This window comes from Peromyscus maniculatus, chromosome 4 (assembly GCF_049852395.1).
Source record: "Peromyscus maniculatus bairdii isolate BWxNUB_F1_BW_parent chromosome 4, HU_Pman_BW_mat_3.1, whole genome shotgun sequence".
Classification (NCBI taxonomy): domain Eukaryota; kingdom Metazoa; phylum Chordata; class Mammalia; order Rodentia; family Cricetidae; genus Peromyscus; species Peromyscus maniculatus.
The window spans coordinates 9,068,451-9,085,395 of record NC_134855.1 but is presented as its reverse complement, the minus strand read 5'-3'; the positions used below and the strand labels follow the sequence as shown (position 1 = coordinate 9,085,395).

At 48.4% G+C, this 16,945-nt stretch overlaps 1 protein-coding gene across 2 annotated transcripts in view; it reads left to right on the top strand.

The window, feature by feature from the left end:
* Gpr107 (G protein-coupled receptor 107) overlaps positions 1-16,945 on the top strand; it is a 65,778-nt gene that overhangs the window by 8,778 nt on the left and 40,055 nt on the right. Inside the window, exons 2-7 of one of the 2 annotated variants that reach the window (XM_006983438.4) lie at positions 8,365-8,487; positions 9,066-9,116; positions 9,716-9,798; positions 12,134-12,273; positions 14,414-14,451; positions 16,854-16,910. In XM_006983438.4, coding sequence (XP_006983500.2) covers positions 8,365-8,487; positions 9,066-9,116; positions 9,716-9,798; positions 12,134-12,273; positions 14,414-14,451; positions 16,854-16,910 — 492 coding nt within the window. Of the gene's footprint in view, positions 1-8,364; positions 8,567-9,065; positions 9,117-9,715; positions 9,799-12,133; positions 12,274-14,413; positions 14,452-16,853; positions 16,911-16,945 lie in introns of both variants that reach the window. The other variant, XM_076568973.1, reaches the window with a different exon arrangement.

Here is a 16,945-nt window from a genome sequence, read left to right as displayed (position 1 = left end):
CTTCGGAGCTTTGGGTACAGGCATTCTGTTATGTGGGTGTCTGGACGTAAGTCCTTGTGACTGCAGGGTGAGTGCTCTTCACTGCTGAAGCAGCCCTCTTCAGCCCCGAGAAGAATTAACAACAAAAAGACGTTTATGAAAATACTACCAGGAGGGCCGGGGGCGAGGCTCAGATGGTAATGTGCTTGACTTAGAAGCTTGAGGGCTTGAGTTCAGTCCCTAGCAGCCGTGTGAAAATGTCAGACGTGGTGGGGAGCAGGGACAGGAGGACCGCAGGGACTTTGCACTCAGTCTAGGCTCATCTGTGAGCTCCAGGCAGTGAGAGAGAGGCCTTAGCTCCAAGAAGCTAGAGGTGCTCATGAGGATGAAGCTTGAGGTTGTCCTCTGGCCTTGCTGCATGCAAACACACACACACACACACACACACACACACACACACACACACACACACACACACACACACCCCGTGTTAAAGAAATAGCTACTAGCAATCAAGATTGACAGGTTTTCTTCAGAATTAAAGAACAGGACCGAAAAACCCATATATGACAACACGTACCGCACAATTAAAAACATTTAAAAGACTGGAAGAGTGACCTGCAGCCTAAGTTCCAAGGTGAGCTCCCAGGCTGGTGAGATGGCTCAGCAGATACCGTAGCGAGTCCAACACCAAGACTTCGTATTAATTGTGAAAGCTCAGCCTTAGCTTAGGCTTGTCCCACTAGCTCTTATAAGTTAAACTAACCTGCTTTTATTAATCTACATTTTACCATGTGGCTTTTCCCCCTGTATGTCTGACTCCCCACATCTGCATGACATCTCCTGTGTCCCTTGATTCTCTCCTCCCACTTCCTCTCTCTCTGCCCAGAAGTCCTGCCTGTACCTCCTCCTGCCTCGCTGTTGGCCCTTCAGCTGTTTATTAATAAACAGTAGTAAACCGGTCATAGCAGCAGGTCTTCACACAGTGTACGAGTATCCCACAAGGCACCATGCTAGCCCAGCCACCTGACTTCAGTCCCCAGAGCCCCTGTCAAGGTGGAAGGAGCAAATCAGCTCCCCAGAGTTGTTTTCTGACCTCCGCACCGTGCCCCCACACTACTACTGCTAAAACAATGGTGACGACGATGATAAAAAGATAACTTGCCACAATATATACAGGACTTTCAGTCTGGAGAGATGGATGGTTCAGGGGTTAAGTGCACTTGCTGCTCTTGGAGAGGACTAGAGTTCTGTGCCCAGCATGCATGAGGAATGGTTCACAACTCCAACTCCAGGGCATTTGACATTCTCTTCTGCCTCTAAGGGCATCGTCATGCACATACATGTATACAAGGACAAGACAGACACAGTAAATAATAAAAATAAACCTTAAAAAAACTACTTCGAGGGGCTGGAGAGATGGCTCAGAGGTTAAGAGCACTGGCTGTTCTTCCAGAGGTCCCGAGTTCAATTCCCAGCACCCACATGATGGCTCACAGCCATCTACAATGAGATCTGGTGTCCTCTTCTGACCTGCAAGCTGAACACTCACTGTATACATGATAAATAAATAAAATCTTTAAAAAAAAAAAACTACTTCGAGAAAAATTGTAATAGGAATAAACATAAGATATATAAACAAAGATACTTCATAACAGAGAAGCAACCAGCTAACAAACAAGGAGCACAGACAAATATTCAAAAAATATAAACTGAGTTACCAGGAGCTTTATTTTCCCTGAAATTGGGAACTGTGAGGCCTGGCATCCTTGGGGATGGTGAGGAATAAGGAACATGGCTCTCCTGGACTTTGGAGATAGAGTTGCAGTTTCTAGTAAGCACTGAAGCTTGACAGCTACATTCCTACAGCCTAGAAGTCGGTACAGACCGCGCATGTGTGAGAAGAGGACAGGCGCATGCCAAAGTACAGACCACTCGCATGTGTGAGAAGAGGACAGGCGCATGCCAAAGCACAGACTGCGCATGTGTGAGAAGAGAACAGGCGCATGCCAGATGGTGTGGTTACTGCAGAGCCATAGAAATGGCTGCACATGAGCTGGAGAGATGGTTCCGTGGTTGAGAGCACTGGCTGTTCTTCCAGAGGACCTGGGTTCAGTTCCCAGCACCCACATGGCAGCCTACAACCACTTGTAACCCTATCTCCAGGGGAGCCCACACCTTTACACAGATATACATGCAGGCAAAACACCAATGCACATAAAAATAAATAAATCATTAAAAAATTAAAAAGAAAGGGCTGCATGCTCATGGGAGTATGTGTTGGGGATTTGTGAAGATGTGTGGGCTGACGAATCACAAGAACAACAGGAAAATGTATCAGCAAAGAGTCCACAAAGAATAATACATTGTTGCTGAAAATGGAAGCTGCAGATCTATGTGAACATTATTTATCCAGCTTTTAAAACTGATACTATGTGATATTTATGGATCTGCGTATGGATCCTTTCTTTTCTTTTTTTTTTTTTTTTCTTTTAGATTAAAATATCTTGGCCAGAAACAAACTTTTATTGCAAAATGGGGACTTTCAAATCACAAAGAGCTCAGGTATGGCCCCTGTCCTCTTGTTTTTTTTTTTGGAGCTGAGGACCTAAGCCAGGGCCTTGGGTTTCCACTGAGCTAAATCCCCAGGATCCTTTCTTTATTACTTCCAACCAACCTTCTGGGTTTTGCCAGTTTGCCCAGGCTGGCCTGTAACTTGGGGTCCTCTGATGTAGCCTGACAAGTAGCTGCAATCACAGGCAAGTATCACCAAGCCTTGCCAGTGACTGGGTTTTCCTTCTTGTTTTGAGACAGAGTCTTATGTATCTCTGGCTGGCCTCAGAGTTGTTAAATAGCTAAGTATGGCCTTAACGTGGGATCCTCTTGCCTCCATCTCCTCAGAGCTGTGGTTTTAGGTGTGTACCATGGTTGGTTTATGCAGAGGGTGATCAAAACCATGAAAACCCTCTAACAACTACACCCTCACTCCAGGGACTTTTGTGAGTTTTTCCCCCCCTGGAAAAAGGGTCACATCTATAGACCAGGGTGGTTTGGTGTTATTTTAGTAAAGGCTGGCCTTGAACTCATGGCAATCGTGCCTCAAGTTTTCAGAGTAGTAGATTACAGGAAGGAGCCACTGTTTCTTGCTTGGTGGTATAAGTTAAAAACAAGAAGAGGACCTAGCCATGTCCTGCCCGAGGAACGGGATGGTAGACTGCGAGCAGATCCAGAGAGACACAGGACTGCCCTGTGACTGATGTTCTTTCCCCTTCCCTTCTCCCTCTGTGACCTGAGACAACTAGAATGTGGGTTGCTGCTGCTGCTGCTGCTGCTGCTGCTGCTGCTGCTGCTGCTGCTGTGACCTGTGGAACTGGTTCCTCCTTTAGCTCAGGCCGTGGACTGCATGCTCTGTGGCTCACATACTTCCCAGCACAACATGTGCCCAGATGGCTTCTGTCCGCCTGGCAGTACAGTGTGACATGTCATTGGTGCAGTTCAGGATGTCAGCATGCTTCTGTTGTCATTTACTTTTAGATTTAGTTTAGTTTATCTTACTTTTCTGTAAGCCCAAATTTTTAGGACAACTTACTTTAGTAAGAATTCACATCTGTCTGTCTGTCTCTTTCTCTGATACAACTTTTTGAGATCTTACTGTATAGCTCTATTTAACATGGAACTCACAATGTAGACGAGGGTGGCCTTGAACTCACAGGGATCTGTCTGCCTTTGCCTCCCTACTGCTGGGATTAAAAAATTTTTAGAAGATTTTTGAAATAAGGTCTATGTAGCCCAGGCTGGCCTTTGGCCCATGATCCTTTTCCCTCAGCCTTTCTAATGCTGGGATTACAGGTGTGTACTGCCACATCCACATCTGCCTTTGATTACTTATTTTATTATTTTTGTTCATTTAGTGTGGGGATGGGGCACATGTGCATCATGAGCAGGTAGATTTGGAGGGCCACTGTGTGGGTCCTGAGAATTGAACTTAGGTTGTCAGGCTGAGCAGGCAGGTGACAATGCCTTTACCATCTTATAGGCCCTTATTTATTTATTTGTTTGTTTGTTTATTTAAGACAAGTTCTCTATGTAGCCTGGGCTGGCCTAAAACTCACTATGTAGACCAGGGTGGCCTCAAACTGAGATATTCATCTGTCTCTGCCTTGCCAGTGCTGGGATTAAATGCGGCTTCCACTACACCTAGCTTTTAAAATAAAGTTTCAGTTTAACAAAATAGATTATCACACAATCCAGAACAATCGGGCTGCATTTTCTCTCTGGTGCGTATGTCTAGGCTTGGTGGCTTGGTGAATCTAGCAGTGGATTCTTGAGGGTGAAGAGAGAGAGAGGATTTCCAGTTCAAGGTCAGTCAGGGCCTCTTAGGGAGACCCTGTTTCAAGGAAAAAACAAAAGCAAACAAACAAAGGGTACATTAATCACCAGTGTTTCACCATCAAACTTGGCCTTGCTCATTGTTGGTCGTTGGCAGAGTGCCTGTGAGGAGAGCCTGCAAGACCACGCACTCTTAACACTGACCTTGTTTGGGTATCTGGGAATTGACTTTCAGGCCAGTGCTTAGGGTCCAGCCTAGCATCTCACTCGCACACTCCAGACAACTCTCCCTCTGAGCTGCATCCTCAGTCTGGTATAGTATTTGATGTCCCTGTGACCCTGACTTGTCACAGCTGAATGATCTCATTTATTAACCTGTTATACAGTTTACCGTGATGAAGAGTACACCATGCTGTTCTTTTTTCTTAAAGCCCACATTGGAGATGCACACTAAGATACCTGTAGATGAAATTGTGGGTTGTTTGGGGTTTCTTCCTCTAATTAATTGGCTGGGGCATGTGTGTATATGCAGGGACAAACCTGGCACTTTCAACTCCTGTGAAATGCAGACTAGTTCAAAGCAAAATCCGATGCACTGTTTATTTGCCTGTGAAAGGCATACAGTGAGTAAGAGCCCAGGTGTGGAGCTCCCACCTAGGCTGGGATGCTGGTTCTGCTTCTGCTGCGATCTAAGCAAGCTTTACCTGTCTGGGCCTGCTTCTTCATCACTAGCCTGAGCAGAATAGCACCTGCCTTGTCGAGTTGTAGCGAGGCAGCATGGTGTTGCAGAGAGCTCCTCCAAGCCCTGCTGGGTCCAGTGCAAAGGAGGTGGCCAGTGGTTGCGGAAGGTGTCTTCTCTGTTGCTGGTGTCTGGCAGGGTGAGCTGGAATGCTCCTATGGACCCCCTCTGTTCCTGCCTCCTCTCCCTTTACCTTTGAGGCTCGGCTGCCCTTTCCAGGATAGTAGCAGGGAGGAAAGGTGAGAATGCTGAGCTCCTACCTGGTCTCTCATCCCCTTGATCCTCCTGCTTCTGCCTCCCAAGTGCTGGGGTTATAGGTGTGTGCTACCATGTCAGGTGCCAGGTGCTTGGAAAGTACATATGGCACAGACATTATGGAGCCTCTGTGAATCTTAATTTATTTATTTATTTGAGACAGGGTTTCTCTCTGTAGTCCTGGCTGTCCTGGAACTCACTCTGTAGACCAGACTGGCCTTGAACTCACAGAGATCCTCCTGCCTCTGTCTCCCAAGTGCCGGGGATTAAAGGCGTTCGCCACTGTGCCTGCTGTCAACTTCCTGCAGGATGGTGGAAGTAAAAGAAGCATAGCCTTAAGTTTTTAAGTCTGGAGCCAGCAGGTAAAGCCATTTGCCACCAAGCCTGATGACCTGAGTCCAGGCTCTGGGCCTCATCCGTTGGAAGGAGAGACTGGACTCCTACAAGCTGCCCTCTTTTGTACTGTAATGTGTGAATACACACACACAAATAAATAGACAAATATAAGAAAATGTACATTTCCGTCTATGCTGAATGGTATAAAAATGTACCACTTAGTTATTTCCACAGTGTAAACACAGTGTAACCAGCAAGAAACAGAATTTTCTGAAGCTTTGCCTTCCCTCAAGTGCCTGTAAAGTCCCTTTCTCAGGGGAGCAGTCACCCTCCTGAAGGTCGCCCTCCGATTCCTTGCCCCGTGTGTTCTGTGAGTGGGCCTGCTTCTCCCTGAGGTGGTGTGAGCAGGTTCTGGGATCTCCCTGCCAGCTCATCTGGAGGCTCTCGCAGAGGACCGAATGTCCTCACTGACGAATATTGTCATAGTAGTCTCTTTCTGTGCACCTGCAGTGGTGGTGGGCAGGTGTGTCCTGAAGAACAGGGAGGCAGTCACTCGGGTCACTCTCTGAAGACCTTAATTCCACCCCAAAGGGCCAAGAGCCTTCATTCTTGCTGTCCTTTTCCTTAGTAGGCCTCACAGTCCTGCAGAAGGTTACTTCTCTGTGGAGTGGGGGTTTGCCTCAGCTCCTCTGTCTCACGGAAACGAGAGTGAGCAAACGTGTTTTAAATGCCTAGCTGAACTCTGGCACCAAGAGAAATTCCCCAGGACCAAAAAAGGAAAGAGGGAGTTGAAACCAGCAGATAATAGAAGGGGGTTTAGGGAGGGAGGGAGGGAGCCGGTGCCGTTCTGAGATATTGCAGGAGTCTGCGGAGAGCTTGGATTAATTAGACCATTGCTGAGGGCCTGTGCTCCAACCAGCAGATCCAGTTGGGAGGGGCCAGAGGCAGCCAGGAAATAAAACCCTCCTGGTGGCATCGGTCCAATGCATTGTCTCTGGGCCATGTGGATGTGGCTTATACTGATCCCTCAGAGGGTCCCATTGATAGCCTCTGAGGCCTGGGAACTTCCAGCTGTAGGGAGGGTCCCATCAACAGCCTCCATGTCTGGGTGATTCTGACTCGAAGGCTGAGGAGCCAGCTGGCACAAACAGTCCATAGAATTCCCAGTTACAAGCTAGGAAGAACCCTGGGCACTCGTGTTAGAGGGCTTTGCTGATATCCCGCCCTGGTCCTGGAATGTGTGGTCATGCTTGAGATTGGGACATGAGGCAGGCAGGGGTGGGCATATCCCTGTGAGCTCCGGTTTCAGCAGAGCCCAGGATTTCCCCAAGTAGAGTCTGTTTCCACTTGACTCGCTCCAGAGAGTGCTTCTTCATTAGCTTTCTGTCCTGAAGGCCATTGTACGCTCTCATTTTTTTTTTTTTTTCCTTCTCAAGACAAGGTTTCTCTCTGTAACAGCCCTGGTTGTCCTGGAACTCAATTTATAGACCAGGCTGGCCTCGAACTCAGAGATTCAACTGCTTCTGTGTCCCAAGTGCTGGGATCAAAGTGTGTGCCACCACACCTGGCTTAACTTTAAAATTTTTAATTATTCTTAATTATGTGTAGGTGTATTTATCTGCATGTGGGTGTGTGCATATGAATGTAGGTGCCCACAGAGGCCAGAGTGAAGGATCCCCTGAAGTTACAAGTGGTCATGAGCCTCCTGAATGTGGTTGCTGGGAGCTGAACTCAGGTCCTACTCCCTACACTCCCCCTAACCACCACTAGTCCAGTCCAGTCCAGTCCAGTCCAGTCCTGTCCAGTCTTCCCTTCCCTTCCCTTCCCTTCCCTCCTTCCCCTCCCCTCCCCCCTTCCCTCCCCTCCCTCTCCTCTCCCCTCCCTCCTTCCTTCCTTCTTTTTTTTTTTTTTTTGGTTTTTCGAGACAGGGTTTCTCTGTGTAGCTTTGCGCCTTTCCTGGAACTCACTTGGTAGCCCAGGCTGGCCTCGAACTCACAGAGATCCACCTGGCTCTGCCTCCCGAGTGCTGGGATTAAAGGCGTGCGCCACCACCGCCCGGCTCTTCCTTCTTTTTGAGACAAGGTGTCTTTGTAGTCTTGACTGTCCTGGAACCCATTCTGTAGACCAGGCTGGCCTGGAACTCATAGAGATTCACCTGCCTCTGCCTCCTGAGTGCTGGGATTACAAATGTGTGCCGCCACCACCTGGCTCTTTCTTTTCTTTCAAGCAGGGTGTCACTCTGTACCCCTGACAGGCCAGAAACTCTGTTTAGACTAGGCTGGCCTTGAATTCATAGAGAATCTCCTGCCTCTGCTTCTTGAGTACTGGGATTAAAGGCGTGCACCACATACATGACTTGGCCTCCCCTATCACATTCTGAGTGCCTCTCTGTTTGTCAGGAAGAACGCCGGGATATTAAAACCGTGGTTCATCTAGCTGTGGAACCCCCATGTCAAGTTGACCCTGACCAGTTTGCCCCCAGAGCCCATACAAGTGTGCTGAAATAAATGAGCCTACTATTGCTTTCTGCAAAGTTTTGACATCTGTGGGATTTCTGAAGAGTCTTTTTCAGCTTTTGAAGGCTGTGACAGCTGTGTCGTGTCGTGTGTCGTCCCCCCCCCCCCTGTTGCACCTCTGGGAACTTTGGCCATCGTGAAACTGGACACCATAGCTTTTCAAGCAAATGAACAGGCTGACTAACCAGAAATCTACCCCAATCTCTATAGGATGATGTGAGGCATAAAGTCCATCTCAACACCTTTGGCTTCTTCAAGGACGGCTACATGCTGGTCAACGTCAGCAGCCTCTCTGTGAATGAGCCCAAGGGAGCCATGGACCCTAGTGCTGAGGCAAGTGTCTTCCCATAGAGCAGGGTCACTCCTGGCTCCCTCCCTCCTAGCCAAGAACATTCTTGGTGGTCCTACCAAAGTACGTATCAGGAATCATCTTTATTTCTATACTTCTGTGGTCAGTGAAATGCTGGGGTGAAACCCAGGCCTTCCCCATGCTAGGCAAATGAACCACACCCCAGCTCTAAGCTGCAGTTCCTTTTTTTTTTAAACTTCATTTGTTTATGTATTTTGTGTATGTGAGTACTTTGTCTGCATGCATACCTGCACACCCAAAGAGAGAATTGTATCCTATTGCAGGTGGTTGTGAGCCATCCTGTTGTTGCTGGGAGTTGAACTTAGGACCTCTGGAAGAACATAGCAGCCAGCACTCTTAACTCTGAGCCGCCCCTCCAGCGCTGCAGTTCTTGAATACATGTAAACTTAGTGATTTTACCTGAGCAGTGATTCCCTCTTTCACGAGAGCTCTTAAGAACAGTGAGAAGAAGCCAGGCCTGAGGACCATGCTCTGTGTTTATGACTTCATTTTTCTGCTCTTTGAGGACTTAGTCTTTTTTCTCTCTCTTCACTGCCCTCAGATCGGCTTCAGTCTAGATCGGACCAAGAATGATGGCTTTTCTTCTTACCTGGTAAGTTGCTTTTAAAGAAATTATGTATATTGATGTTTAATCCCAAAATATGCATGCATGTCTTTGTGCCACGTACTTGCCTGGTGCCATCAGAGGTCAGAAGAGTTGGATCTCCTGGAACTGAGTTACAGACAGTTGTGATCATGTAGGTGCTGAGAGTCAGACCCAGGACCTCTGTAAGAGCAGTGAGTGCTCTTAACAACTGAGTCATCTTAACAGCCCTTCCCCCCTTCTCTGGGACAGCAGGGATGGACAGGGTTTCATTCTGTAGCTCGGGTTGTCCTCAAACTTGGAGCAGCTCTCCTGCCTCAGTCTCTCAAGTACCAGGACTACAGGCATAAGCCAGCACGGATTATATCCCAGACTAGCCTGGAACACACTATGCAACTGAGGCTGGCCTTGAACTCCTGATGGCCCTGCCTCTGCCTTATAGGTGCTAGGATGGCAGGTACAGTCTGACTGCTGTCCTCACTCAGCCCTCAGTGCCTATTCTGGAGGTGGGAGCTGCTGTAACTTCTAGGCTTCACTGCCGGGAGGCCCGTGAGCCTCATTCTTGCCACAGTGAGTGCGATGATACACGCTTGTTCTTCCTTTGGCAGGATGAAGATGTGAATTACTGTATTTTAAGAAAACAGTCGATGTCTTCTGTCACCCTTCTCATCTTAGATATCTCCGGAAGTGCGTAAGTAATTCTGAAGTCCTCTCTGCTGGCCCTCAATGCAGCGAGGGCGCTGGTTGCAGCCAGCATTCCCACGCTATCTGCCACAGGCCAGTCCTGCACTGAGTACTGGAGATGAGCTACAGCTGAGAGACACAGGGCCCACCAGGGAGGAAGGCAGGCGAAGTACAGTCCAAATGACTGCAGCAAAGTAGAGGAAAGAGTGAAGACCCCGGCCCCCACAGCCCCACACCCCCACAGCCCCCAGCGGGAAGGACAGTTTCAGGTCAGGCTTAGGCAGCCTTCTGTGAGTCAGCTTTTCCAGATGAATGAGAGCAGGAAGGGTGGCCATGTCCGAAGGAGAGGGAGTGGTCTGTGGAATAGCATGGTGATGAGCGCTGCATCAGCACCCAAGTTTGCTGTGGGGGAGCACAGTACAAGGAAGCAGGGAAGAAAACTCCAGGGTGCAGGGTCCTCTCCTACCTCAGAGCAGTGGTGTCTCTTGTGAGATTGTCCTGGAGGGACTGGCTCAGTGGCAGAGCAGAGGTGAGGGATGAATTAAGGGATCTTGTGTTTTTAAGTTAAGTGCATTTCTATCTGCCCACTGCCTGGGTTTCATGCTTGTGTGTGTGTGAGGGGGGCGGTGAGATGTGGTTGGATGGCAGAAGCTGATGTTGGGTATCTCCCACAACCACTCCCCATTCCCCCTCATGAAGCAGGATGTCATTATGTAGACCAGACTGGCCTTGAACTCAGAGATCTGTCTGCCTCTGCCTCCCAAGTGCTGGGATTAAAGATGTGAACGCCTTTAATTAATTCATGAATCCCAGCACTCAGGAGGCAGAAGCTGGCAGATCTCTGTAAATTCGAGGCCAGCCTGGGCTACAGAGTGAGTTTCAGGACAGCCAAGGCCACATGAAGAATCCCTGTCTCAAAAAACCCAAAAGAAAGAGCAAGGTATACATCACCATGCTCAGCTGTCCTACCTTATTTTCTTGATGTGGTCTGTCACTGAGCCTGAGTTTTTGCTGATTTACCTAGACTAGCTGGCCAGTAAATTCCAGGCACCCTCCTGTGGCCACCTTCCCAGCCCTGGGGTCATAGGCTCACATCATATGCCCCACTTTTATACATGACTCCTGGGGATCAAATTCAGGTCCTCATAATTCGGAGGCAAGTGCACCTCCATGGCCCAACCACCCCAACTTGTATGTAACTTCTTCCTCTATCCTTTTTTTTTCTTTTTTTGCATTTATGTATTGTGTGATGTGCACATCATGCCATGCCTGTGGAGGTCAGAGAGCAGTCTGTGGAGTCGGTTCTCTTCTTCCCACTGGGAGGCTTCAGGGCTTGACTCAGGGCCAGCCTCACTCCGAGGGCTTCCTTCCCCAGTGAGCTAGCTCTTCGCATAATTTCTGAGGAAGCCTTCAAAGGGTTCAAGCTAAGAATCTGTGTCCACATTGTTTTCCCACGGAGCCGATAGCAGCCCAGAGTGGGTGAGTTAGAGATGAACAAGGTCAGAAGTAGAAAAGCCAGGTAGGAAGCTTCTTAAAAAATACAGCACTTCGGGGCAGAGCTGCCTGCTCTGGGTCTCACTGCAGACATCTCCTGGTCTCTTCCACTGTCACCGTCAGGAAGGCTGCAGTCTCCCAGCTTATGGCGTGTTTGAAAACTGGCAGGGAAAAGCCTGACTGACCCTGGCAGAAGGAATGAGAGCAGGGATTGTCACACCCACCTGAAGTCCTGAGGTGGCAGGCAGGCTCAGGAAAGGGCAGGTCATTAGCTCCCTCATCCTCAGTGTTGACTCCCTCGGCAGTGGTCCGGGTGTGGTTCTCAGCACACGGTGGCTCACAGTCACCTGGAACTCCAGCTCTAGGGGGTGAGAAGCCCTCTTCGGACTTCTCCAGGCTCCCGCACGCACATAGTACACACAAACCCACATACACACACAAACACATAATTAATCTTTAAAACCATGAGAAGGGGAAGGAGGACATGGCTTTTAGGCCTCAGCTCCCCCCGCACCTCCTGCACTTGCGTTGTGTTGTAGGGTCTTCTGTCTTCTTCTGTTTCCCTTTCACCAGTTTTCTGAGCACTTTCAGAATTCTAAAGGGAACCCTTTAGAATGGGGTGACTCACACCTTTAACCCCAGCACTCGGGAGGCAGAGGCGGGCAGAGCTCTGGTTTGAGGCCAGCCTGGTCTACAGAGCGAGTTCCAGGACAGCCAGGGCTACACCGAGAAACCCTGTCTTGAAAACAAAACCACAAAAAGACAGAGCTTGAGCAGGGCCCACAGCAGCATTTAGTGAAGGCTGGAGTGCTGCTCTGAACCCTCCTTTCTGTCTTCTGTGGACATAGAGTCAAGGTCAGATCCCCACCAGAAGCTGGCACCCAGTTACCAAAGATTGTCTTCAGCAAGGATGAGAAAGTCCTGGGTCAGAGCCAGGAGCCTGCTGTCAGCTCCACGCCCGAAGTCAGCAAGGTGCAGAGAGCCCCAGGTAAGCCTGCTTTGTAGAGATTTTGTTTTCAAGAACCGCAGCCTGGCCTGTGTTGTCTGAGCATTGTGCTCTGGAGGCCACACAGAACTACTGTAACAAAGAAGCATGTGGAAGGAAGAGAGAAGGGAGGCCTCTCCTGTCTCCACTCAGCACGTGGGTAGTTGTCCCTGATTAGTCTAGAATGGTGCCTCCCAACTCCTGGGCCTCTGTGCAGCCTGTGCATGCCCCTTGGCTTCACTTTATTCCATCCCACTGTCCTAGTAAATGATTCTGTCACTTGCTCAGCCTTTTCCCTAAAGTGATACATTGTCATCTCCAGGCTTATACAGATATTGGGGCATTGAATGTCTTCATTCATACAAATCTCTGTGGGGGCTGGAGAGATGGCTCAGCAGTTAAAAAAGCTTGTTTCCGTTCCACATCAGGTGGGTGGCTGGCATCCACCAGAGTGCAGAAGCGCTGGCAGCTAACACTGGGATGCTGGATGGGTTTTGGTTTTCTTTTGTTTTGTTTGTTTGTATATCTAAAGTGCTGGGCACTGCGCATGTCTACAGTCCCATGACTTGGGAAGCTGAGGCAGGAAAAGCACTTGTGCCCAGTCAGTGAAGCCTGTGGAGCAAAGGGAGACCCAGTTTGGAGGGAAATGCTGAGATGAAAAGGCACGTTGGTGTTTTCGGAAGAGCTCCTGCGTCCTGGCCTCTCCCTCCCGAGGCAGCACCTCTCTCCAGATGTTTCTGTTGGATTAACTGTTAGTCCCTTCATATGCGTTCTTTCAAGGTCATTTCCACTTATGTTGTTAGTTACTTTTTCCTAAATTTGTTGAAAGTCACAGGGAAGAACTGGACTGCAGTGGAGCAGTTCCATGCCTGTGCTTTGGATCTGCTTGTCCAAATCCCTGTGCTTGTGAAACATTCTCTTAGGGCTGAGCTACTGCCTTAGTTAGGGTTTCTGTTGCTGTGAAGAGACACCCTGACCACGGCCACTCATATAGATGAAAACAATTGGGGTAAATTGCTTGCAGTTTCAGAGGTTCGGTCCATTATCATCATATGAGGTGGGGAGCAGGGCGGCATGTAGGCAGACATTGTGCTGGCTACATCTTGGCTTGCAGGCAACAGGAAATCAACTGACGGAAATCCTGGGTGGTATCCTGAGCATAGGAAACTTCAAAGCCCACCCCCACAGTGACACACTTCTTCCAGCAAGGCCATACACACTCCAACAAAAGCCACACCTCCTAACAGTGTGAAATTATGGGGGCCAATCACATTCAAACTACCACAACTACCTTCTTCAGGAGTAGTTTCCTAAGAACAGTGAAGCAGGTACCCACTCTGTGCCATGAAAAAAGCTGCTAGCTATCTTTTTTCTTTTTGAGACAGGATCTCGTAGCACAGGCTGGCCTTGACTTCTCTGTGTAGCTGAGGCTGCCCTTGAACTTCTTATTCTCCGTCTCCCACACCCAGAGTACTATGATTACAGGAGTGCACTAGCATGCCCTTAGAGATCTAGGGTCTCATGCATGCTAAGGCAAGCACTTGGCTAACTGAACTACATCCCAAGCCATCTACTAGTTAGCTTTTTTTTTTTAAATTAAAATATAATTATGTCATTTTTCTCCACTAGTAATCTTAACATACTGCTACTGGGGGGACCCTCCCAAAACTAGCAGCAATGAAAAAGAAGCCAGCAAGTCCAGGATGGTGGTGCAGCTCAGGAAGAGTCTGCTTCCCCTGCACATGCTCAGTGTCCTCCCCAGCACCACACACAGAGTCTAGCTACCTAGGATTTTCTCCAAGGAAATTGCACCAGTTAGGTGCTTGTTAAGCTGCCTCTGAACGTGCTCACTTAGAAAGTATGGAAAGTTATCCATGTGGCATCTCTGCAGTCAACATTATTTACACAGCCTTTCCCTTGGTTCTGTAATGGTTGACATAGTAATATTTGCAGCATGCCACTTTGATTTGCTATTTCTGCTGCCCAGTAATTACGTTTGGGGACCTGAAGAGGTGGAGGCCATGAGATTTGTTTGTTTTGGTGATGGGTATTAGATTAGCTGGAGCCCTGTGAAATGGTACTGTGATGTATGATGTGTGAGGTGAACTAGGCAGTGACGGCTTTTACATGTCTGTGCTTCTAGATGGTTCGAAGACTAGAAGGAGTGCAGTGGATTCCAAGGTAAGCATGGACCTCCTTCCTGCTCAACTTTTCAGGATGTGTATGTGTGCTTGCATGTATGTGTGTATGTGCATGTATGTATGCGTGGCATGTGGCTTGTGTTTGGAGAGACAGCATCAACACACCGAAACCGTTTTGAACTTACATGGAGTGCTGCGTTGCTCAGCACAGGGGAAGCCCAAGCGGTGAGGGCGCACCCTAAGACAGACCTGGGGTAGCCCAGGTGGCGCAGGGTGCTGACATGCAGGCCATGGGAGGTTGTCTCAAGCCTTTGATCAGGTATTTATTGGAGCTTGTGGTTCTGAAAACACTGTGCATGGTCAACAGGGTGATGAGACAGGGTTGAGGACTGGACTTGTCTAGAGCTTTGAAATGTGAAGCAAGGTTCTGTCTGGGGGAGATGGAAGCGTGGAAGGGAAGGGGAGAGAGAGGTGTCGCTGCACGGAGCAGAAGAATAGAGAAGATTTGCTTTGGAATGTCCTGATTTTGTTTGCAGACAGGGTCTCCTGTAACCCAGGCTGGCTTCACCTTGTTACATAGCCAAGGTTGGCCTTGAACTCCGGATCCTCCTGCCTCAGCCTCCCAAGCTAGGATCACAGGTGCACATCCCAGGCCTGGCTTTGCTTGCTCATTTGTCTTCTTCCTTCTAAAAGTTTTGTGAAGGTGTGATTGGGCAACAATAAACTGTCCATATTTACAGGGGCCATTAGATACATTTGACCTGTCACTCAAGATGGTGGATGTGTTCATCACCTCCAAGGCTTCTCCTGGCCTTTTTTCATCCTGTGCCCAGGGAACAGCCACTGCAGTAGACAACAGTTTAGGGGGCCTTAGAAAAATGAGCCACACAGGACGTATTCTTGGTTGCCTTTGTTCAGCATCACCGTCAGAGTTTATCTTGCTCCTGTGTGTATGTAGCTGGTTTCTTTCCATGGCTTGCTGTTAATCTCTTGGCTTGTGCAGAAGACAGTGCTCTGATATTTAAAGTTGGGAGCAGAGGCTGGGTGGCTGTTCGGCTCTCCCAGAGCAGCATCCTTGGTCCCGCAGGAACTGTGGAGCAGAGAGCAGCTCCCAGGAAGACTAGGGTCGGAGGAGAGTATCCAGGAAGGAAGGAATTGGGGAAGGGAGCTGCCTTCTCAGACAGGATCTCAGCTGTCTGGAAAGACAGTGAAAGGCTTTGTCCGAGCTCTCAAGGGTCAGCAGTGTTGGTGTTGCGGAAGGGATTTTTTTTTTTTTTTTTTAGTTAGCTTTAATTTATTTTTACTTTATGTGTATGAGTGTCCTAGTTAGGGATATTTTTGCCATGATGAAACACCATGACCAAAAATAAGCTGGGGAGGAAAGGGTTTATTTGGCTTACATTTCTACACCATAGTCCATCACTGAAGGATATCAAGACAGGAACTCAAGCAAGTCAGGAACCTGGAGAAGGAGCTGATGCAGAGGCCATGGAGGGATGCTGCTTACTGGCTTGCTCCTCATGGCCTGTTCAGCCTGCTTTCTTATAGAACCCAGGACCACCAGCCCAGGGATGGCTCCACCCACCATGGCCTGGGCCCTCTCTCATCAGTCACTAATTAAGAAAATAGGCTACAGCCAGATTTTTGGGGGGCATTTTCTCAGTTGAGTTCCCCTCCTTGCAGCTGACTCTGGCTTGTACTGAGTTGATGTAAAACTAACTAGCACAATGAATATTTCCCTGCATGTATGTTATGTATATGTACCATCTGTGTGCCTATGCCCCTGTTGGCCAGAAGAGGGTGTTGGATCCTTTGGAACTGCAGTTAGAGTGAGTTTGTAAGTCACCATGTGGGTACTGGGAACCAAACCTGGGTTCTCTGTAAGAGCAGCAAGTGTTCTTAACAACTAAACCATCTCTCCAGCTCAACTAGCTTTAATTTTTTTTTTTTTTGTTTGCTTTGTTGTTTTTTGAGACTGGGTTTCTCTGTGTAGCCTTGACCTTCCTAGAACTTGCTCTGTAGACCAGGCTGACTTTGAACTCAGAGATTCACCTGCCTCTGCCTCCCAAATGCTGGGATTAAAGGCATGCACTGCTGCGGCCACCCAGCTTAGCTTTACTTTTTAAAATTTTAGTGTTTAGGTGTTTTGTCTACATGTATGTATGTATGTGTATCATGTGCATGAAGTGCCCATAGAAGCCAACAGAGGGCATCAGATGCCCTGGGGTTGGAATTACAGACAGCCTAGGACCTCAGCAAAAAATATCCAAGAACCAGTTCTGTGATCCAGAACCATCACAGGCAGATGGATATGGTGGAAGTGAGTTACAGAGCCCAGAGCTCTTAATCACGTGCTATCTTTTCAGCCTCCCAGTTTGCTTTGCTTTTCCTAAGCTTGTTTTCTGCCACTTTTGGTCTGAAACAGATTCTTGTGTCTTTTAGGCAACAGCAGAGAAATCCTTCTCAATTCATAAGAACGATGGGGCAGTTTCATTTCAGGTATGTGTCATCTTGGAGTAATGTTTACTCCTCTT